Here is a 16366-nt window from a genome sequence, read left to right on the forward strand (position 1 = left end):
AGCATATCTGAGCATTTATGTATATATAGGTTTATATTTGTTTGTGCTTATGCAAATAGCATAAAATTAGCAAGCGTAAGCATCTAAAATGTTTAAACATTTTATGCTTATTACAGCATTTTACGTATACAGCGCGCTGACAATAAGCCAAATGCCAAAACAAACCAAAAAAAAAAATGAACATGAGCATTGCTTATAAAAGAGTTAGGTGCGCAAAATATTAGAGGAGCTGAAAACCATACTAGGAGAGACGTGTGTTTGAAAAAATTTTTATTTTACATTTTTTGTAATTTTTTAATGAATTCAGTAATTTATATTATTTTTTATTAATTAATATTTTTTTTTCAAAAACTCTTTTATTTAATTTGTTTTTTGTCATCAAGTATTACCATTTTAGTTTATTTGTTTTTAAGTTCACTTTTTCGTTTACTTTTTATTTGAATTTAATTTTTTATTTCTAGTTAAATTTAATATAATTTCATTTTAAATTTTAATTTATTTTCTTTTTTATATTTTTTTAAATTAATTTTAGTTTATTATAATTCTTTTTATATATTTCCTAATTTTAATTTAATATATAATTTTTTTTTTTATTTTTATAAATATATTAATTTTAAATTAATTTATTATAATTTTTTTTATCCTTTTTGTATAAACTTTTATTTTATATTCCATTTTAATTACAATTTTAATTTTATTTCTTTAACTTTTACATGCATAGATATATATATTTTAAGTTAATTTTAATTTATTTTAATTTTGTTATTTTGATTTTAGTTTTAAATTTATTTTAAGCTTTAATTTTAATTTAAAACTATTTTATGTATTTCTTTTCCTTTCTTTTTTCATATATATTTTAATTTAATTTAAAATATTTTTTTATATTTTATACTTTTCATAAAAGATTTACGTTTTGTATCATATTCAATATTAATAATAATTTTAATTTATTTAACTTTTTTTTTAAATTATTTTTATTTAATTTATAATTAAAATTTAATTTTAACTTAATATATAATCATTTTATTAATTTGTTTATATATTTTAACTTAATTTAATTATATTTAAATTGTATTTTATTTTTTTATCATTTTTATCTAAATTTTTATTTTATATTAAATTTTAATTATAATTTATATTAATATATTTAATTTTTTTTCAATTCTTAATTTTTTCTTAAATATTTTTTTTTAATAATTTTTTAAACTTACTTTTTTTCCTTTAATATATTTTTTATAGAGACACTTCTTTCAACACATTTTTTCATATGCACACATACTGATACATTTTCTGTATGTGTAAATATTTTTTTATACCCACTGGCACAAAACAATTCAAGTTCTTAGCTTGCGCGCTCGTTACGCTATCTGACACCTGTATCAACAGGCTCTTTATTCATATTCAAATAAGCAGAAAGCGTGAACAGCGAACAAAGAATCGTTGTCGCGACATTGCTTTTGCAAATTCAACACTTTTAGCAGACAGTAAAAAGAAATAAAAAATATGAGAATATTTCACTAGAAAAAAATACCAGAAAAACTAAAATTAAATATACTTTTTTAAATATTAAAAATTCCAGAAAAATTAAAAATAAATGTAGTCTTTCAAATATTAAATAAAAAAAATAAAAAATAAATATGTTTTTTTTTTTTGACAATTTTTTTTAAATTTATAAATTAACAAAAAAATGTTTGGAGCAATTTTTAAAGTAAAATAATATAAGTAAATGTTCAATGTACCACAGTTTTACATAAAAAAATTACGATTTATATTCTCTGCACGCTTTGCAATTACTCAACAACAAAAAGAACAGCAACACATTAATCAGCAACCACAAAATTGTTTCAGCTTCACTTCATGCGGCAATTAGCTCACTTCATTTGCAGCCACTTCAGCTGGCTGTTCACAAAAGTTTAATGTGTTTTTTCGCCCAAAACCAAATCTCCTGATTTATGCAGTTTTTTGATGATGTCGATCTTTATGGGAGTACCCTTTGCTTGTTTTCGGCATCTTGTGCCATTTTTTTGTTGTACTTTAAGCGCGCGCTGACGCCATCACCACTGGATGACGCTTTCATATACACATCCACACAGCTACTTACACACTTACAGATATTTGTGTATGCAGTTTGCAGAATTCGGCATTCGGCAATACCGGTTTGGAAATTAGGTGACCGCTGTTGTTGCCAAATTTATGAGTTTATAAAAGGTTTTGCGGCACTCTCGCTGCAGTTGTACCTAAGTGTATGTGTTTGTATTTGTGTGTCGATGTCGATATGTTTGAGCGGAAAGTTTGTAGCGAATGTGTAATTATTTGTTGTTTAAAACAGGAAGAGCGAAAGCTACGAGTGTTTGTTGTAGATAAAACGAAAGTTTAGCAGCTGAGCAAGCAATTTTCGATGATGATGCAAAGAAAGCAAAAAATGTCTAACTGCACTTTAGAATGAGTTGGAGTTGAGTAATAAATTGGTTTGAGAAATAGTAGGAAGCTGCAAACTTTAGAACACTTTATAAAAAATAATAAACAATTTTAAAATTAAAGTTTTCAATTAAATTGTCAAACAGTTAAGTTAGTCTGGATATTTGTATTTTTTTAGCATTTAAAAATATAAAAATGAATTTAAAAAAATTTAATTACACTAAAAATTTTATAAAATAAAAAAAATCGTATTTTATTTAAAAATGTGATTTCTTTATTTTATAAAATTTTGTAAAAAAAAGTAAAATTTTATATTAATTAATATTTTTAAAAATTTTATTTTCTAAAATTTTGTGAAAAAGAAGTAATTTTTAATATTTAAAATTTAAATATAAAATATCAATTTAAAAAATAGTATTTAAAATTTAAAAATAATTATAAATAATTGTCAAGGACAATTTATAAATTTTTGATATTTAAATAAGTATCTTAAATATTCAATTACAAAAACGTAAAATGTTTTAAAGAATATTTGAAAGAATTTAAAAAATATAGCATAAATTAATTAATTAAATTGCTTCATTTCATTTAAGTTTTTTTAATTAAACTGACTTTTTCATTTCTTTTTGTTTTTTTCTTATATTTTATTACATAAGGTTATGCCATTTCAGCATATTTAATTTTAATTTTTAATAAATACTAAATTAATTTAACGTTCACTTTACTTTAAATTTATTTTTAATTTAAATCTTGTAACTAATTTTAATTTTTAATTAATATTAAATTAATGAGAGGTTAATTTTAGTTTCAATTTTAATTTATAATAATTATTTTTTTCTTTCCTATGTTGTTTTTTAATAAAAAAAAATATTTTAGAGAGAAAAATTTATTAATTTTCTGCAAATTTTAAACAAGTATAAATTTAAAAAAAAGTAGTAATACTATTTGTTAAAAAATTACAAAATAATATAAATATTTCTATATTCTCATATTAACAAATAAAATTTGTTAAAAAATTAAAAAAAAAAGTAATATATTAGATTTTTGTATCACCCAAATAAAATTTATTTCATAATTTTTATAGGTTTTTTTTAATTTTTTATTTTTTTTAATATTTTTAAATTTATTTTTTATTTTTTATTTTAATTTTTGTTTTTTTTTTTAATTTTTAAAATTTTGTAAATTATTTTTTTTAATGCCTATATATTTTTTTTGCTTTGTTTGTTTTTTTGTTATTTTTTTGTACATATATTTAAATAATTTTTATTTTTTAATTTTCAAAATATGTATACATTTTATTTCTCCAACAAACTATACACCTCAGTTATTGCTTGAGATTTTTTATTGTCTAAATTTATTTTTATATTAATATCTATCTAGATTTCCACTAAAAATTAAGAATGATAGAGCATCCTAAGTCTGTTATAAACATTCTAATTTAATTAATTTCGTGAAATCGGCAGAGCATCGACTAGCTAAACGAGTAAAAATGCAACTGCTTTGAAATTGAAAAAATATATTTATTTTTGCAAAATACTTTAGAATTATATTTGACATAATATGTATGCCTAATAACATACAATGTATTAAACCGACATCTGCCTGCATACAAACAAGCTGCATGTCAATATTCTACGAAATTTGCACTGAACCCCAAACGACCTCACTTGACGTCACTCACAGCGAGACAGCAGCAAGTGTCAAACACAAAGAGTTATTGCAATAACTATAAACCGCTGTATGACGTGCCACATACGCGCCACACCGCAAAAAAGTAAGACAAATTGGCGGCTGCTGTTGCTCCTACGATCCGAAAGGCTGCAAGCAACTGCTGCCAACAATATCCTAATGTCACACTTTAGCCTCGGGCGCACTTACACACATACAGGCGAGTGTATGTGTGTATGTGCTTCTTTTTGCAATCCAGCTGTTGTATATTAACAACTAAATTAGTCGGCTTGCCTTTTAGCTACAACTGTTGTTAATGCTTTGCTGTTGTACAATTTCACTCCTTTGCTTCTTTTTTCGCCAAGTTTCTTGTATTGCTTTTGTTGTTTCCTCTGCGTGGCATGTCATTAACGTCATTTGCTTACCAACTTGAGCGACGCCACGTGCGCCAAAAACGCACAAGGCTTGAATTTGCATGTGCCTACAAACACACACACACACATACACATGCCCGTTCACGTTCTAAATGATAGCATTTATAACATTTACCCGCATCACTTTACTAATGACTGTCTTTGGCTCTTCCCTTTAGTCGTTCTTCCCCTGCGTGGCTTCGACTCTCGTTTCCAGTGTGTATTTTATACCTGCGCTTGGAAGCAAAAGTTCAAATAGGTTATAGCGCCCCATTCGAGTAGCCAATAACAGCGCGCAGCACACAGTCAACGCTTTCAAAAGTCAAAGAGTTAAATTTTCGTATACGCCTTAGAGGCTTCCGGAACGCTTAAATTCACAATTGCCGCGAAGCGATAACTTAGCATTTATTCACTTACTTACTTCCTTTGGATATCGAGAGTTTGAGCAGTTCTTACTAAGTACTGCGTACTTCCGTTGCCCTGCTATGCTGAGTTGAGGAGTTGTGGTGGGATTTTATTAAAAGCTGGTTGTGTTGTCGTGCACTTGTTTGCTTGATCGGTGGTGTTTGTTGTAACCATTAGGTAAATTTGCAGTGTGGTTTGGTATACCAAAGTAACTTAATATGTTTGTATGTTGTACTCAGTTATTGTTTTCAATTACATATGGACTAAATTTATTATTTTTTTTAATAAAATTACATAAATTTATTTTTAGCAGTTTTTTCTCAAATTTGTTTTTGTATTGTATTTTGTTTTATTATATTTTTTTTATTCATTTCTATTTATTTTAAATTTAACATTTTACATTTTTGTTCATTTCTTTCATAAATTAATTTTTTATTTTAATTTAATGTATTTTATTTAATTTTGCTGTATATCATTTTATTAATTTCTAATTTATTTTATAATTATATTTAATTAAATAAAATCACATAAATTTATTTTTTTTTATTTCCCTAATTTGTTATTTTATTTTACTTTGGTTAATTTTTTTATTTCAATTTAATTAAATTTTAAGTTAAGTTTTATAATGTTTTCTATTTCTGTCATATATTTTTTATGTTAATTTATTTTATTTTATTTTTTATTATTTTTAAAGTAAGAAGTTAATAATTTTTTTAAATCAATCTAATAAACTACATAAATCAAATTTTTTCAATTTATTTTCTATTTTTTTTAATTGGTTTAATTTAATTATAATTCATTAAATTGAGTTTAATTTAATTTTTAAAAATTGATTTAATTTATTTTAATTCAAGTAAATTTAAATATGAAATTTCATTAATGCATTTTTTTATCTTCTAAATTTATTCTGTTCTATTTTATACTATTTTACTTAATTTTATTTTAGTATCATTAATTTTTTTTTGAAAATTTTTTAGATTTTATGCTAATTTACTCTATTTTATTATACATTTTTATTTTAATTTAAGTTAAATTATGTATTATGTTTTAAATTTATTTTTTTATTTTTTAGTTTTAATTTACTTTATTTAATTTAATTTTTTATTTAATTGAATTAATTATTTTATTATACTTAATTTTGCTTTATTTTTTTTTATTTTACTTTAATTTAAATTTACTAAATTTATTATTTTATTTTAATTTATTTTTTGTTTGTTTTGTTTTAATTTAATTTGCTTTATTTTTTATTTAATTTACATTATTCTATTATACCAAAATTTGATTTTATACAAACTTATTAACTTATTAAGAAACATTTTATTATTATTTATTAAATTTAAGCTTTTTATTTTCATTTTTTTCTCTAATTTGCTTTATTTTAATTTTTTTAATTTTATTTCCTACTATTTCTTTATTATGTCTTAAACTTATTATCACTACTTTAACACATTTCTTAATTCCACAATTTTTTGCAAACTTTTTGTGCGAATTTGCAACGGTTCGCGCCGTGAGTCATTGCCATTCAAGACAGCTGGCAGCTCCTATATTTCTTTCACGCAATTTACATACATAAAAGCGTATCAAGCTGAGCGTGTCTAGCAACATAATATAACTTTACAATATATATATTTATATCTATATATATTATATAGGCAGAAGTACATATATATATACTTCTTGTGCTAGCAACACTTGCCATCTGTCTGTTCCCGTCTCTTGGTTCGCTAGTTAAGTCATTGCTCGTTATCTTATAGACAAATCAGCAGCAGCGAGTTTCGCATTACTCCACAAAAACTACCGTTGTATGCGTAGTACACTTTTTTTTACTATTTTCCTTTTTTATTCTCATTTAAACAGTTCGCTATTGTTACCATACATTTTCCGCTTTGATTTAGATTTGTCGTTGTTTTTTTCTGCAAAATTTGCTTTGATTTATTTTCTGTGTTGTGGGATATTCTTGCGGGTTAAATGGGGTCAAGTTGAAATTGTGGTGCAATGTGCTAACGGAAATAAGGCATTACGAAATTTAAGTCATGATTTGACTCACAATGAATTACCTGCAGCAGTTAGAAGTGAAGGCAAAGCGAAAATATGAATTATTATGTAATAAAAGGGAGGTAAATTGAGTGAATTGATTTTAAGCGGAGTTTTTTATAACCAAACATAAAGAAAAATATTTTTTAATAAATTAATTAAAATGGAAAAGTAAAATATTTTTTATATAGAGTTTAAGTGAACATTTTTTCTCTCTCTCTCCATTTCAATATCTCCCGTTTTGTTGCTCTTATTTTCGTTTGTTTTCAATTCGCTGAAATTTATAGAGTGGCGAATCAAACAAAGAACTTTCATAAATCATTCAGACTGACATTTTCTCGGTAAAAAAAGTTATAAGAGGTTGTAGCACTTGAATGTGAAATTCACATACTCACTGGTGTTTAATTAATGTACATAGTAAATTCTTCTAATTTTTTTTGAAAGTAGCAGAGTTTAGAGTGTCGCAAAAGAAAGAGAACTTTTATATAAATATAAATGTGACTAAATTGTGCTAAAAATCTCCAGAAAGACCATAAAATATATAACTAGATATAATTTTTCATTTATATTCTCCTTTAAATCATCGCTAAAATGACGTCACAAAAGCGTTTTTCAAATTAATTGAAACCTTATACTTGAATATCGCTCTCGAGAGATTTTTATTTAGATTTTTTTATTATATTAAGTGAATTGCTTTCACAAAAATAAAAGTGTTCTCAACATATCACAAGTTTAAGTTAATCCTAAGCATAAAAATTCAAATATTTTAACTTCCGAATAAATAAAAAAAGCTCAAACATAAGTAACAACTCAGAAAAGCTCTCCAAAACACCGCCAGCACTCAACACTTTCCTGCGTTTAGCCAAACCAATCATGCATTCATTGACACTTCTGTCGCCAACGAAACTTATTTACAACATTTTACAGCCACAACAATAAAAACAAAAAAAGATAACAACAACAACAGCAACGAGCAGGCGCTAACGCGAACGGAAGTCAACAATGTTCACATTGGTAATTTAATGTAACTAATCAGAAACGGAAACGCCACCACTTAAAGCAACAACAACAACAGCAACCGAATACTAACAACAATAAGAGCAACGAAGTAAGCACTATCACTATGATTAAGTTTCGCTATAAACGCAAAGAACCGGCCAACACAGCGGCCAATACGACGACGACGACGACGACGCTGGAGGAAACGAAGAACGCAAATAAAAACAAAAATAACAATAACAACAACAACAATAATGTTAAAAATAGCAATGTGGAGAGTGCGAAGGATGCCAAATTGGCAGCAACAGCAGCAGCAGCTGCTGCGGCGAAAGAGAATTGTCGACCAAATCAGAATGCGGTGAGTCAAAAACAACAACAACAGCAGCAGCTGCAGCAACAGCTCCAGAAACAGCAAATGCAGCAGTTACAACAGCAAATACAACAACAGCAAAACAACAGCAAAAACTTCAGCATCAGCAACAACAGCTGCAACAACAACAACAACACTACGTGCAAGCACCTGCCAACTGCAGCAGCATCAACTCACCACTCAAGCCACAGCATCCGCAGCACGCTCAGCTGATCAGCAATAATGGCACCTTGCCACGCAGCAGTCCGCGCAAAATGTACGATCCCCTGTTGGACGGCTACAAGTCGGCGACGCTGACGCGCCAAACCGCCAGTAGCCGAAAAGTGTCTGCGCTCGCGAAGGTGGCGTCCACCGCCGAGTTGGCCGGTTGGGGCTACGCGTTCGGTGGCAGCATGAGCAATATAATTAACGGCAACAACAGCAACAATAACAACAGCTATTACTATCGGAAGAGCAGCAGCAATGAGCACATCTTCGGCAGCAACGACACACTGCTCGCGCACGAAGCGGGCGGCGGTGGCGGGGAGCGCGATCGTTGCATAAACGCTGTGATTGTGAGTGTTGAAGCGTAAACTGTTAAACTATGTTCAATTTAATTTAATTTGATTTTACATTTTACTACCATTTTCTGTGCTAAGTACGCGCTAGTGTCTTCGTGTGTGTGTGACTGTGTGTGTGTGCATTCTAGCATTTAATTATTATCCCCTAACCCACTATTATCCACTGCCAATTTGCAACCATTCCAATTCATTTCATTAATATTTTTACTATTTCCATTTTTCCACAGGAACTTTTCCAACAACTGCAGACCAGCTCTGAACCGGCTCTATGTCCGGAGCCGTTGCGTCGCGCCTTGGCTAGTGGTCCGCTAGCAGGTCGTCGCTTTCCGCTCGGCTGCCTAGGCGATGCGGCAGAGTGCTTTGAATTGCTGTTGCATCGTGTGCATTCGCACATTTCGCCGGATGATGGCGACGCTTGCGAGTCGCAGGCGTGTGTGGCACATCGTCGCTTCGCGATGCGCGTCATCGAGCAGAGCGTGTGCAAGTGTGGCGCCAATTCGGAGCAATTGCCATTCACACAGGTGAGTGACGACGTCAAATTAGGCGCATAGCATACATTCTACGCAATTTGTTCGGAATTAAATTTTATAATTAGAAATGCGCAGTTGAGGGGTTTGAATGCAAAGTAATGCTTTTTATAGACTTTATCGAAAGGAAAGCCGTTTAGAAGAGAGTAAAAAATATAGCAAATTTATGAATATTCATTCCTTGCCATCGATTTTTTTCCGATATAGTCTTATTTTTCCAAAAAATGTTCTTCCATGATCAGTGATGCCATCTATCGGCAACTTTTTGCTACTAACACAATGAGCTTAAATCGTAAAAAGTGTTACACCTTAAACAAATCTTCAGAATGTTCACTTGTTGGTCTAAATTTAGTATTGGATTTCAAAGTATGCCAAGACTGAGATCGATATTGAATATCAATGTATTCCACTCAAATGTTACACCATTCAACCATCTATTCGAGAGAAATCCTGTAGTAACTTAGGAAACTCTCTTTTTATTGAGTTTATAGCAAGAAGCACTCTTGAAAAGATTTCTTGTACTATAAAATATAGAAGTGTTGATAATATGACCTGTTACCTGTGCTCCAAACCGAAGTTGACATCGAACCAAAGTCGAAAACTTGTTTCCGCACTAGATCATCTCGATAAAACATTGATATTATAAAGTCAGGCCAGCTCAGCTGTTCACTGTAATATAATTTTCGGAGGATTACAGTTCCTTGGATTATTAAAGCATAATTCTGACCATTTATAATACATAGTTACTAAGCAAGTTGTTTATATAAATGTGTAGCCTCACTTCCACACTAGGCCGCGTCGTGCAATCTTAGATACTATGAAGTCGAGGCAGCTCTCAGCTCCTCTATAATATGATTTTCAGCCGATTACAGTTCTTTAGAGTTTATATAGAGTTTACTTAGAGCCTCTTCAATAGTTTTCAATCAACTTATTTCCTTATTTCCATTTAATTACTGAGAAACCTTTGTAAACCCATGAATTTGTAGTATTCGTTGTCTAATTAACGGAGCGGTCGATTTTTTTCTTCTCAGATTCAGTCGATTTTTCTTTCAAGCTCTCTTTCACACTTCTCTCTTTTGTTAGTAGTTCACAACTCACCACTCTACATACAAATATGGTAAAATGTGTCAAACTAAACTTGAACCTCACCTACGAAGGCGTTTTTCTTTCAGTAAAACTAATTCATTCATTCATTCGAACATGGTTGTATAGAGACCATTAAAGCATAAATCTGCAGTAGCTCTAAAAAGTATACCAAAACGCCCACAATCCAACCAAAACGAAAGCCACCGTCACCACTTGCCCTATAACTAGCTCCGCGAATGAAATATCAGCTTGTTACACTTGATTGCTGTGACACCTTCGCCACTTGTGGCCCGTCACACTACACTGCCAACAGCATGTTTATGTATGTAGGTGTGTATTTCTTTGAGTTTGTGTGTGTGTATACATCACCTGGTGATTTGGTGTTAAGTTCAAGTATGCAAATTTCCGCAACGCTTGTCTTTCATTACAAATCATGCTTCAGCATGAGCACACGCGGCGCTCAAGTGCAACAGCATAAATTGCGCAGACCAGTCTTAGATACACCCATGCGCATGTAAATGGGGAACGTTAGAAGTATACAACAACTAAACTGGTGTATGAGCGCACATTCACACAAGAAACTGGTTGGGTTCGCGTGAATTAAACTAGTTTCACATCTTTCTCACTGAGTTGATGTGAGTTAATAGCATTATAAAAAGTATTTTGCTTTTAAAAATTATAAAAAAAAATTGGGATAAATTTTTTATATTAAAAAACTAGTTCAAAAAACAAATAATATAAAAAACATAAAAAAAATTTAAAATTAAAAAAAAATTTTAAATAATTTTTAATTAATTAATTTAAAAATTTTTAATTTTAATTTTTTAAGTTAAAATTTTTTTATAAAATTTTCTCTAATTTTAATTTTTGAAATTTTACTTTTTTTTAGTTTAAAAAAAAAAAAAGTTCAACAAAAAATATTAACACAACACCAGTAGCAACCAGCAACTTAAAACGCTTTAATTCAATATAGATAAATAACGCTTTAAGTTCAAGTTATCAAACACACTGCAGTCTTTGAGAACCAGTTCAGTTCGCACTGCTGTCAACCAGCTGCCAAGCACCTGCGCGTTTGTTCTAAATTTTATTTTTCATAGATAAATTTAATTTTTTTTAACAATTGCCACAATTAACCACTCCATTGAATTGTGAATGGATACATAAATATGCATGAGCACTAAATGAAGTTGCCTGAGAATTGCGTTGGGGCATGTGAAAATCGCCAACTTGACGGTCAGAGCAGACTTTGCGCAAATCATTGGTATTTACGCGCCACTTTTTCATATATTGAGCAGCTGAACACACAACCACTTATACATATATACTTTTTTGTGGCTAAGAAGGCAGTAATTTTGTGTTGAAGGACAATTTACAAAAGCAATAACGAAGTAGAAAAGATAAATGATTTACTGAAGTGGTTGGTAGACTCATTAGACGAGTGAGCAAATAGTTTGCTATTGTCAAATTTTTGAGAAAATGCCATACGGACCCTGCAGAAATTTTTCTTGCTTGAGATCTAATATTTGAATATTCAGTTTTGTTAAAACGTAAAGATTATTTTAAATTTTTGAATGAGAAATGAAAATGTCATGACATAAATTTTTAAATATAAAAAATGTCACGACATAAATGACAGATATACCATATTTTATTATATTTGTAAATTAAACACAAAAAAACAAGTTATTTGAATTTTTAACTGTTCAAAAAATGAACATTTCTGCTGTAGTCTAAATTTGCTTCAAATAATTTGCTAACAAAATCTGACAATTAGATAAATTTCTGTGAACGAAGAAAATAAATATGGAATGTAGAAAAAATGCTAATTTCATAATTTTTAATATTTGTTCAACTAGTACTATAGAAACTACTTGCGGACTAGTTCATTTGAGAATATATTTGTTACCATTTTACTAAAATACACACTTTTTATGAATTGTTTTTTTAACAACTAGTGAAAATGTAACCAGTTTTAGACCAATTTAGAAGTCTTCAAAATTTTCCTACACGGCAGTTGCTATATAAGTTGAATGTATATCTACTTATATTTGAAGTAGTGTTATATGTAGCGGTACTGGGGTGCTGTGCGCAGATTTGGTTATTTTTTTCTTAGATTTTTAATTAATTTTTTGCATAAATCTTTATAAGAGGAGAATATCATACTAATTGCGTAGGTGCGGGTAATGATTGGTTGATCAAAAGCTGCGATGAAAATATATCACTTTTAAACACATACAAAAAGGAATTTATTGCAAAAGCAAATAGCAAAAAAATTAACAATTTTAATGTTTTAGATACTAAGCTGTTTATTGTAGCTAGTAGCTGCTTAGCTTTTATAAATATGATAAATGTTAAAAAAAATAGATATGTATGTAGGTATGTAAATAAATTAACTGAAATTAAAAATACTTAAAAAAAAATAAAAAATATTATGGCATACTATCAATGTTATGCAATAATTGGTAAACATGTTATGACAGAAAATTTTTAAGATAATTTTTCCTATTTTTATGTCAAACCATAAATGTTATACAACAACTGGTAAGCCATACATATACATATGTATGTATATATGTATATTCATGAGATAATGTTTTACTAAACAGTTTCCAATTTTTTTTTCATGACATAAATATTATAAGATACTTTCTTTCATGCCATAAATATTGTGCAATAATTGGTAAGACATAAATGTGAAGACATAAATATTATGAGACAATATTTTTCCAAAATTAAAAAAAAAGAAGCGAAATATTTTTTTAAATTTCTTATGTCATACCATAAATTTTATGTAATAATTGGTAAGGCATAAATATCATGATATAAATATTATGAGACAATTTTTTTCTCAAATCTTTTTCTTTTCGAGAACAGATTATATGCAAACCAAAAACCACTAACTTTGACCAATTAGATTAGCTAAATTTAAGCTAGGCTTAAATAAATTCCTTATATGGTTCCACATTGATACAGATTTTCAATATAAAGCAAAACTAAATTGGTTAAAACCGACTTGCAGTACTTTTTACAACATAAGTACACATAAATATACCTATGTGTATACTTATATGTACATATGTATAATATATAAAGCATAGCATTAGTAAATATGATAAAATGATCTCATGTAAGCATTCATAATCGCTTTAACGCATACCATAGTTTATTTAATCGCCCACGCTGCCAATCTGTGCCTTAGCTGTTCTTGATCTGATTGTGGCAACAGTATTAGTTCCACTCACTGCCCAATCAGGAAGCATGACAAAATAGATTTAGCTCGCCGCTTGCTTTCCAGAGCAAAATGCCAAGTGAAAATGAAAGCAAATTGCAAGAAATGGCCATGAGCTTGCCATTTGTAAAGAGTCTTTGATCGTGATCGTATTGAATACGGTCACTTACACATACATATGTATAAACAATTTTTTTTGTTATTTTTACTTTATTTGTCATAATTTTTATTCTGTTTTATGGTTTTGATCTACTATAATTCACTTCACTCTTTAGCACTTCAACAAGTTAGCAAGACAGCGCGACCCACACCCATTCGCACTCATTAGTAGTGGAGGGAAAAAATCTCAAAAAATAACAATAAAATTAATAAGTAAAATATACATACGCCCCATAATTGCTAGGGAAAGACAATAAACAGCTTAACTCAAGTGGTAACAAAGTATTGTCGCTACCATTTATCAACAGTGCGTTGAAAAAGTATGGATGCCGAACTAAAAATATATAGTAGGCCATAAAAATCAACTTTATATATATTTTTTCAGTAAGGCCAAGGTCTTTCGCAGGTCCTAAAAGCAAGGACTTAGTCATGTTATTTTGACATAAAAGTTTTTTGAAAAGTTCTATGTCACACCGAGGACACATTGAGGGTCTCGACGTTGGCTGCAATGGAACGTTAGTAAAGATAAAATGCCATTTATTCAAATGTGTACCAATGATCTGATAAATCCGAACTATTTGGCCTTGCACGAGTATTTACAAAGGGCCTTACTACAATAAAATTCAAAAGGGTGAGCTAACGAGCCTCTTTTCTCTCTGCCTCTTTCATACGTTCATATATATTTTTGGTCCGGAATACTTATATTTTAAATGGGATAAAATATTGAAGAAAAAAGTTAAATTGGACTTCTGAAAGAACATAGTTTTAAGGGCACTCCCTATATCGATGTCTTCTTCAGCAAAGAAAGATCTCCGAATGCAAATTTTTCCAAATAAGTTCGCATCTAGAAGCTGTTAGTGGTTTATAATCCACTAAAAATGTTAAGAGCTAATGACATCAGCCAAAGAACATGAAACCACGCTCGAACAACCAACAAACTCTTTAATACTGGTTTACAGTTTAAGACACGAATATTTGTATTATTAGGGTAATACAATATTGAATTTGACGCGATATAATTTATACTAAATGAGCTTTTATGGAGACACCGAGTAAGATGCACAAATTTTGCGAATTTCTGAACTCCCAAATTGATATTTTTCTTCATGGTCTTTGAGAAAGTTTAACTAGATTAGGCTAAATGAGGCTGCAAGGCTGCTTTTCACAACTTTTCCGCTACGTCTTTCATCTAATGAAGTACATTTTTCATGTCTTCAACTGTTCCAGTTCTCACTCTCCACAACCAGTTCGCCTACAACTCCGATATTTTTTAGTTGCTAAAGACGGTGTGTACGCTTAGTCAAGTGGATTAACTTAAATGTCCATTAGCGGCGTGTTAAAGCACTCTAACACGTGCTGCCACAACAACAGCAACCACAAGTACGCCCTCAGTCTCCACATGGACTACCGTCTTTGGTTAGTCAGCTGCGCGCTTAAGCAGTGGGCGTCCTTTTCCGGTGTGAACACAGCATTATTTATGCCAAAACAATAGCAACAACAATGCTAAAACACTCACCCCTAGCGGTCAAGTAGTCCACCGTCCATTTTTGGTCAGCCGACTCGACGGCTTTTGAATTTGTCGAACAATCAACGCGTTAAGTACAGCTTAAGTTCATTCCATAGTTCAACAGCTCGAGTTTGTTTGTACGTAAACTATAAAGTTTACAGCAGCAAAGCTTGTTGAGCTGTCGCTTGTTCATATTTGAGCCATGAATGAACCCACGCAGCGAATGGGTCACACCATTTTCAGTTCGAACATGAAAAATTATTTTTGCCGAAATTTTTAATTGAAAAACGATAGTTTATGTTGATGCTTCACTAATTATACGCTGTTATAGTAATTCGAAAACAAAACATGCACAAATTTGGTTGCAACTTCTGACTTTTAATTAATTTGTTTTTGTTACTGTTTCCTTTTCAGATGGTACACTATGTCTCGGCATCAGCGTTGACCTCACAAAATAGTTTGGCATTGCAAAATCACCAGCAACTCACATTTGGCCAGCTGTTACGCGCCGCCGGTAATATGGGTGACATCAGAGATTGTCCGGTAAGTGGCGCCTATTAAATTGCTTCCCCCGTCATATTACCAAATATTCGCATTTGCTAAACTTGTTTCTCGTCATTTTCTAGAATGCTTGTGGCGCTAAGATCGGTATCTGTCGCGCGCTGCTCAATCGTCCGGATGTCGTTTCGATTGGCATCGTGTGGGACTCAGAGCGACCCGCCGCTGATCAAGTGCATGCTGTGCTGAAGGCCATCGGCACCAGTTTACGTCTGTCGGACGTCTTCCATCAGGTCGCCGAACATCGTTGGGCACAAAACGTGCAACATGAGTTGGTCGGCATTGTCTCGTATTACGGTAAACACTATACGACATTCTTCTTCCACACCAAACTCAAGGTTTGGGTGTACTTCGATGATGCAAATGTCAAGGAGGTAAGTGTGACACATTTGCTTTATACGCCGAAAATCTTACTAAAATTAACTGCTTCTTA

General features: G+C 30.2%; 1 protein-coding gene across 1 annotated transcript in view; it reads left to right on the plus strand.

The window, feature by feature from the left end:
• LOC126758839 (uncharacterized) overlaps positions 1-16366 on the plus strand; it is a 36720-nt gene that overhangs the window by 14417 nt on the left and 5937 nt on the right. The window contains 5 exon segments of the mRNA XM_050473237.1: positions 7866-8383; positions 8386-8861; positions 9095-9388; positions 15790-15918; positions 16002-16307. Of these exon segments, the coding sequence (XP_050329194.1) occupies positions 8062-8383; positions 8386-8861; positions 9095-9388; positions 15790-15918; positions 16002-16307 (1527 nt within the window). The 5' untranslated portion in view covers positions 7866-8061.

Source organism: Bactrocera neohumeralis, chromosome 5 (genome assembly GCF_024586455.1).
Source record: "Bactrocera neohumeralis isolate Rockhampton chromosome 5, APGP_CSIRO_Bneo_wtdbg2-racon-allhic-juicebox.fasta_v2, whole genome shotgun sequence".
Classification (NCBI taxonomy): Eukaryota; Metazoa; Arthropoda; class Insecta; order Diptera; family Tephritidae; genus Bactrocera; species Bactrocera neohumeralis.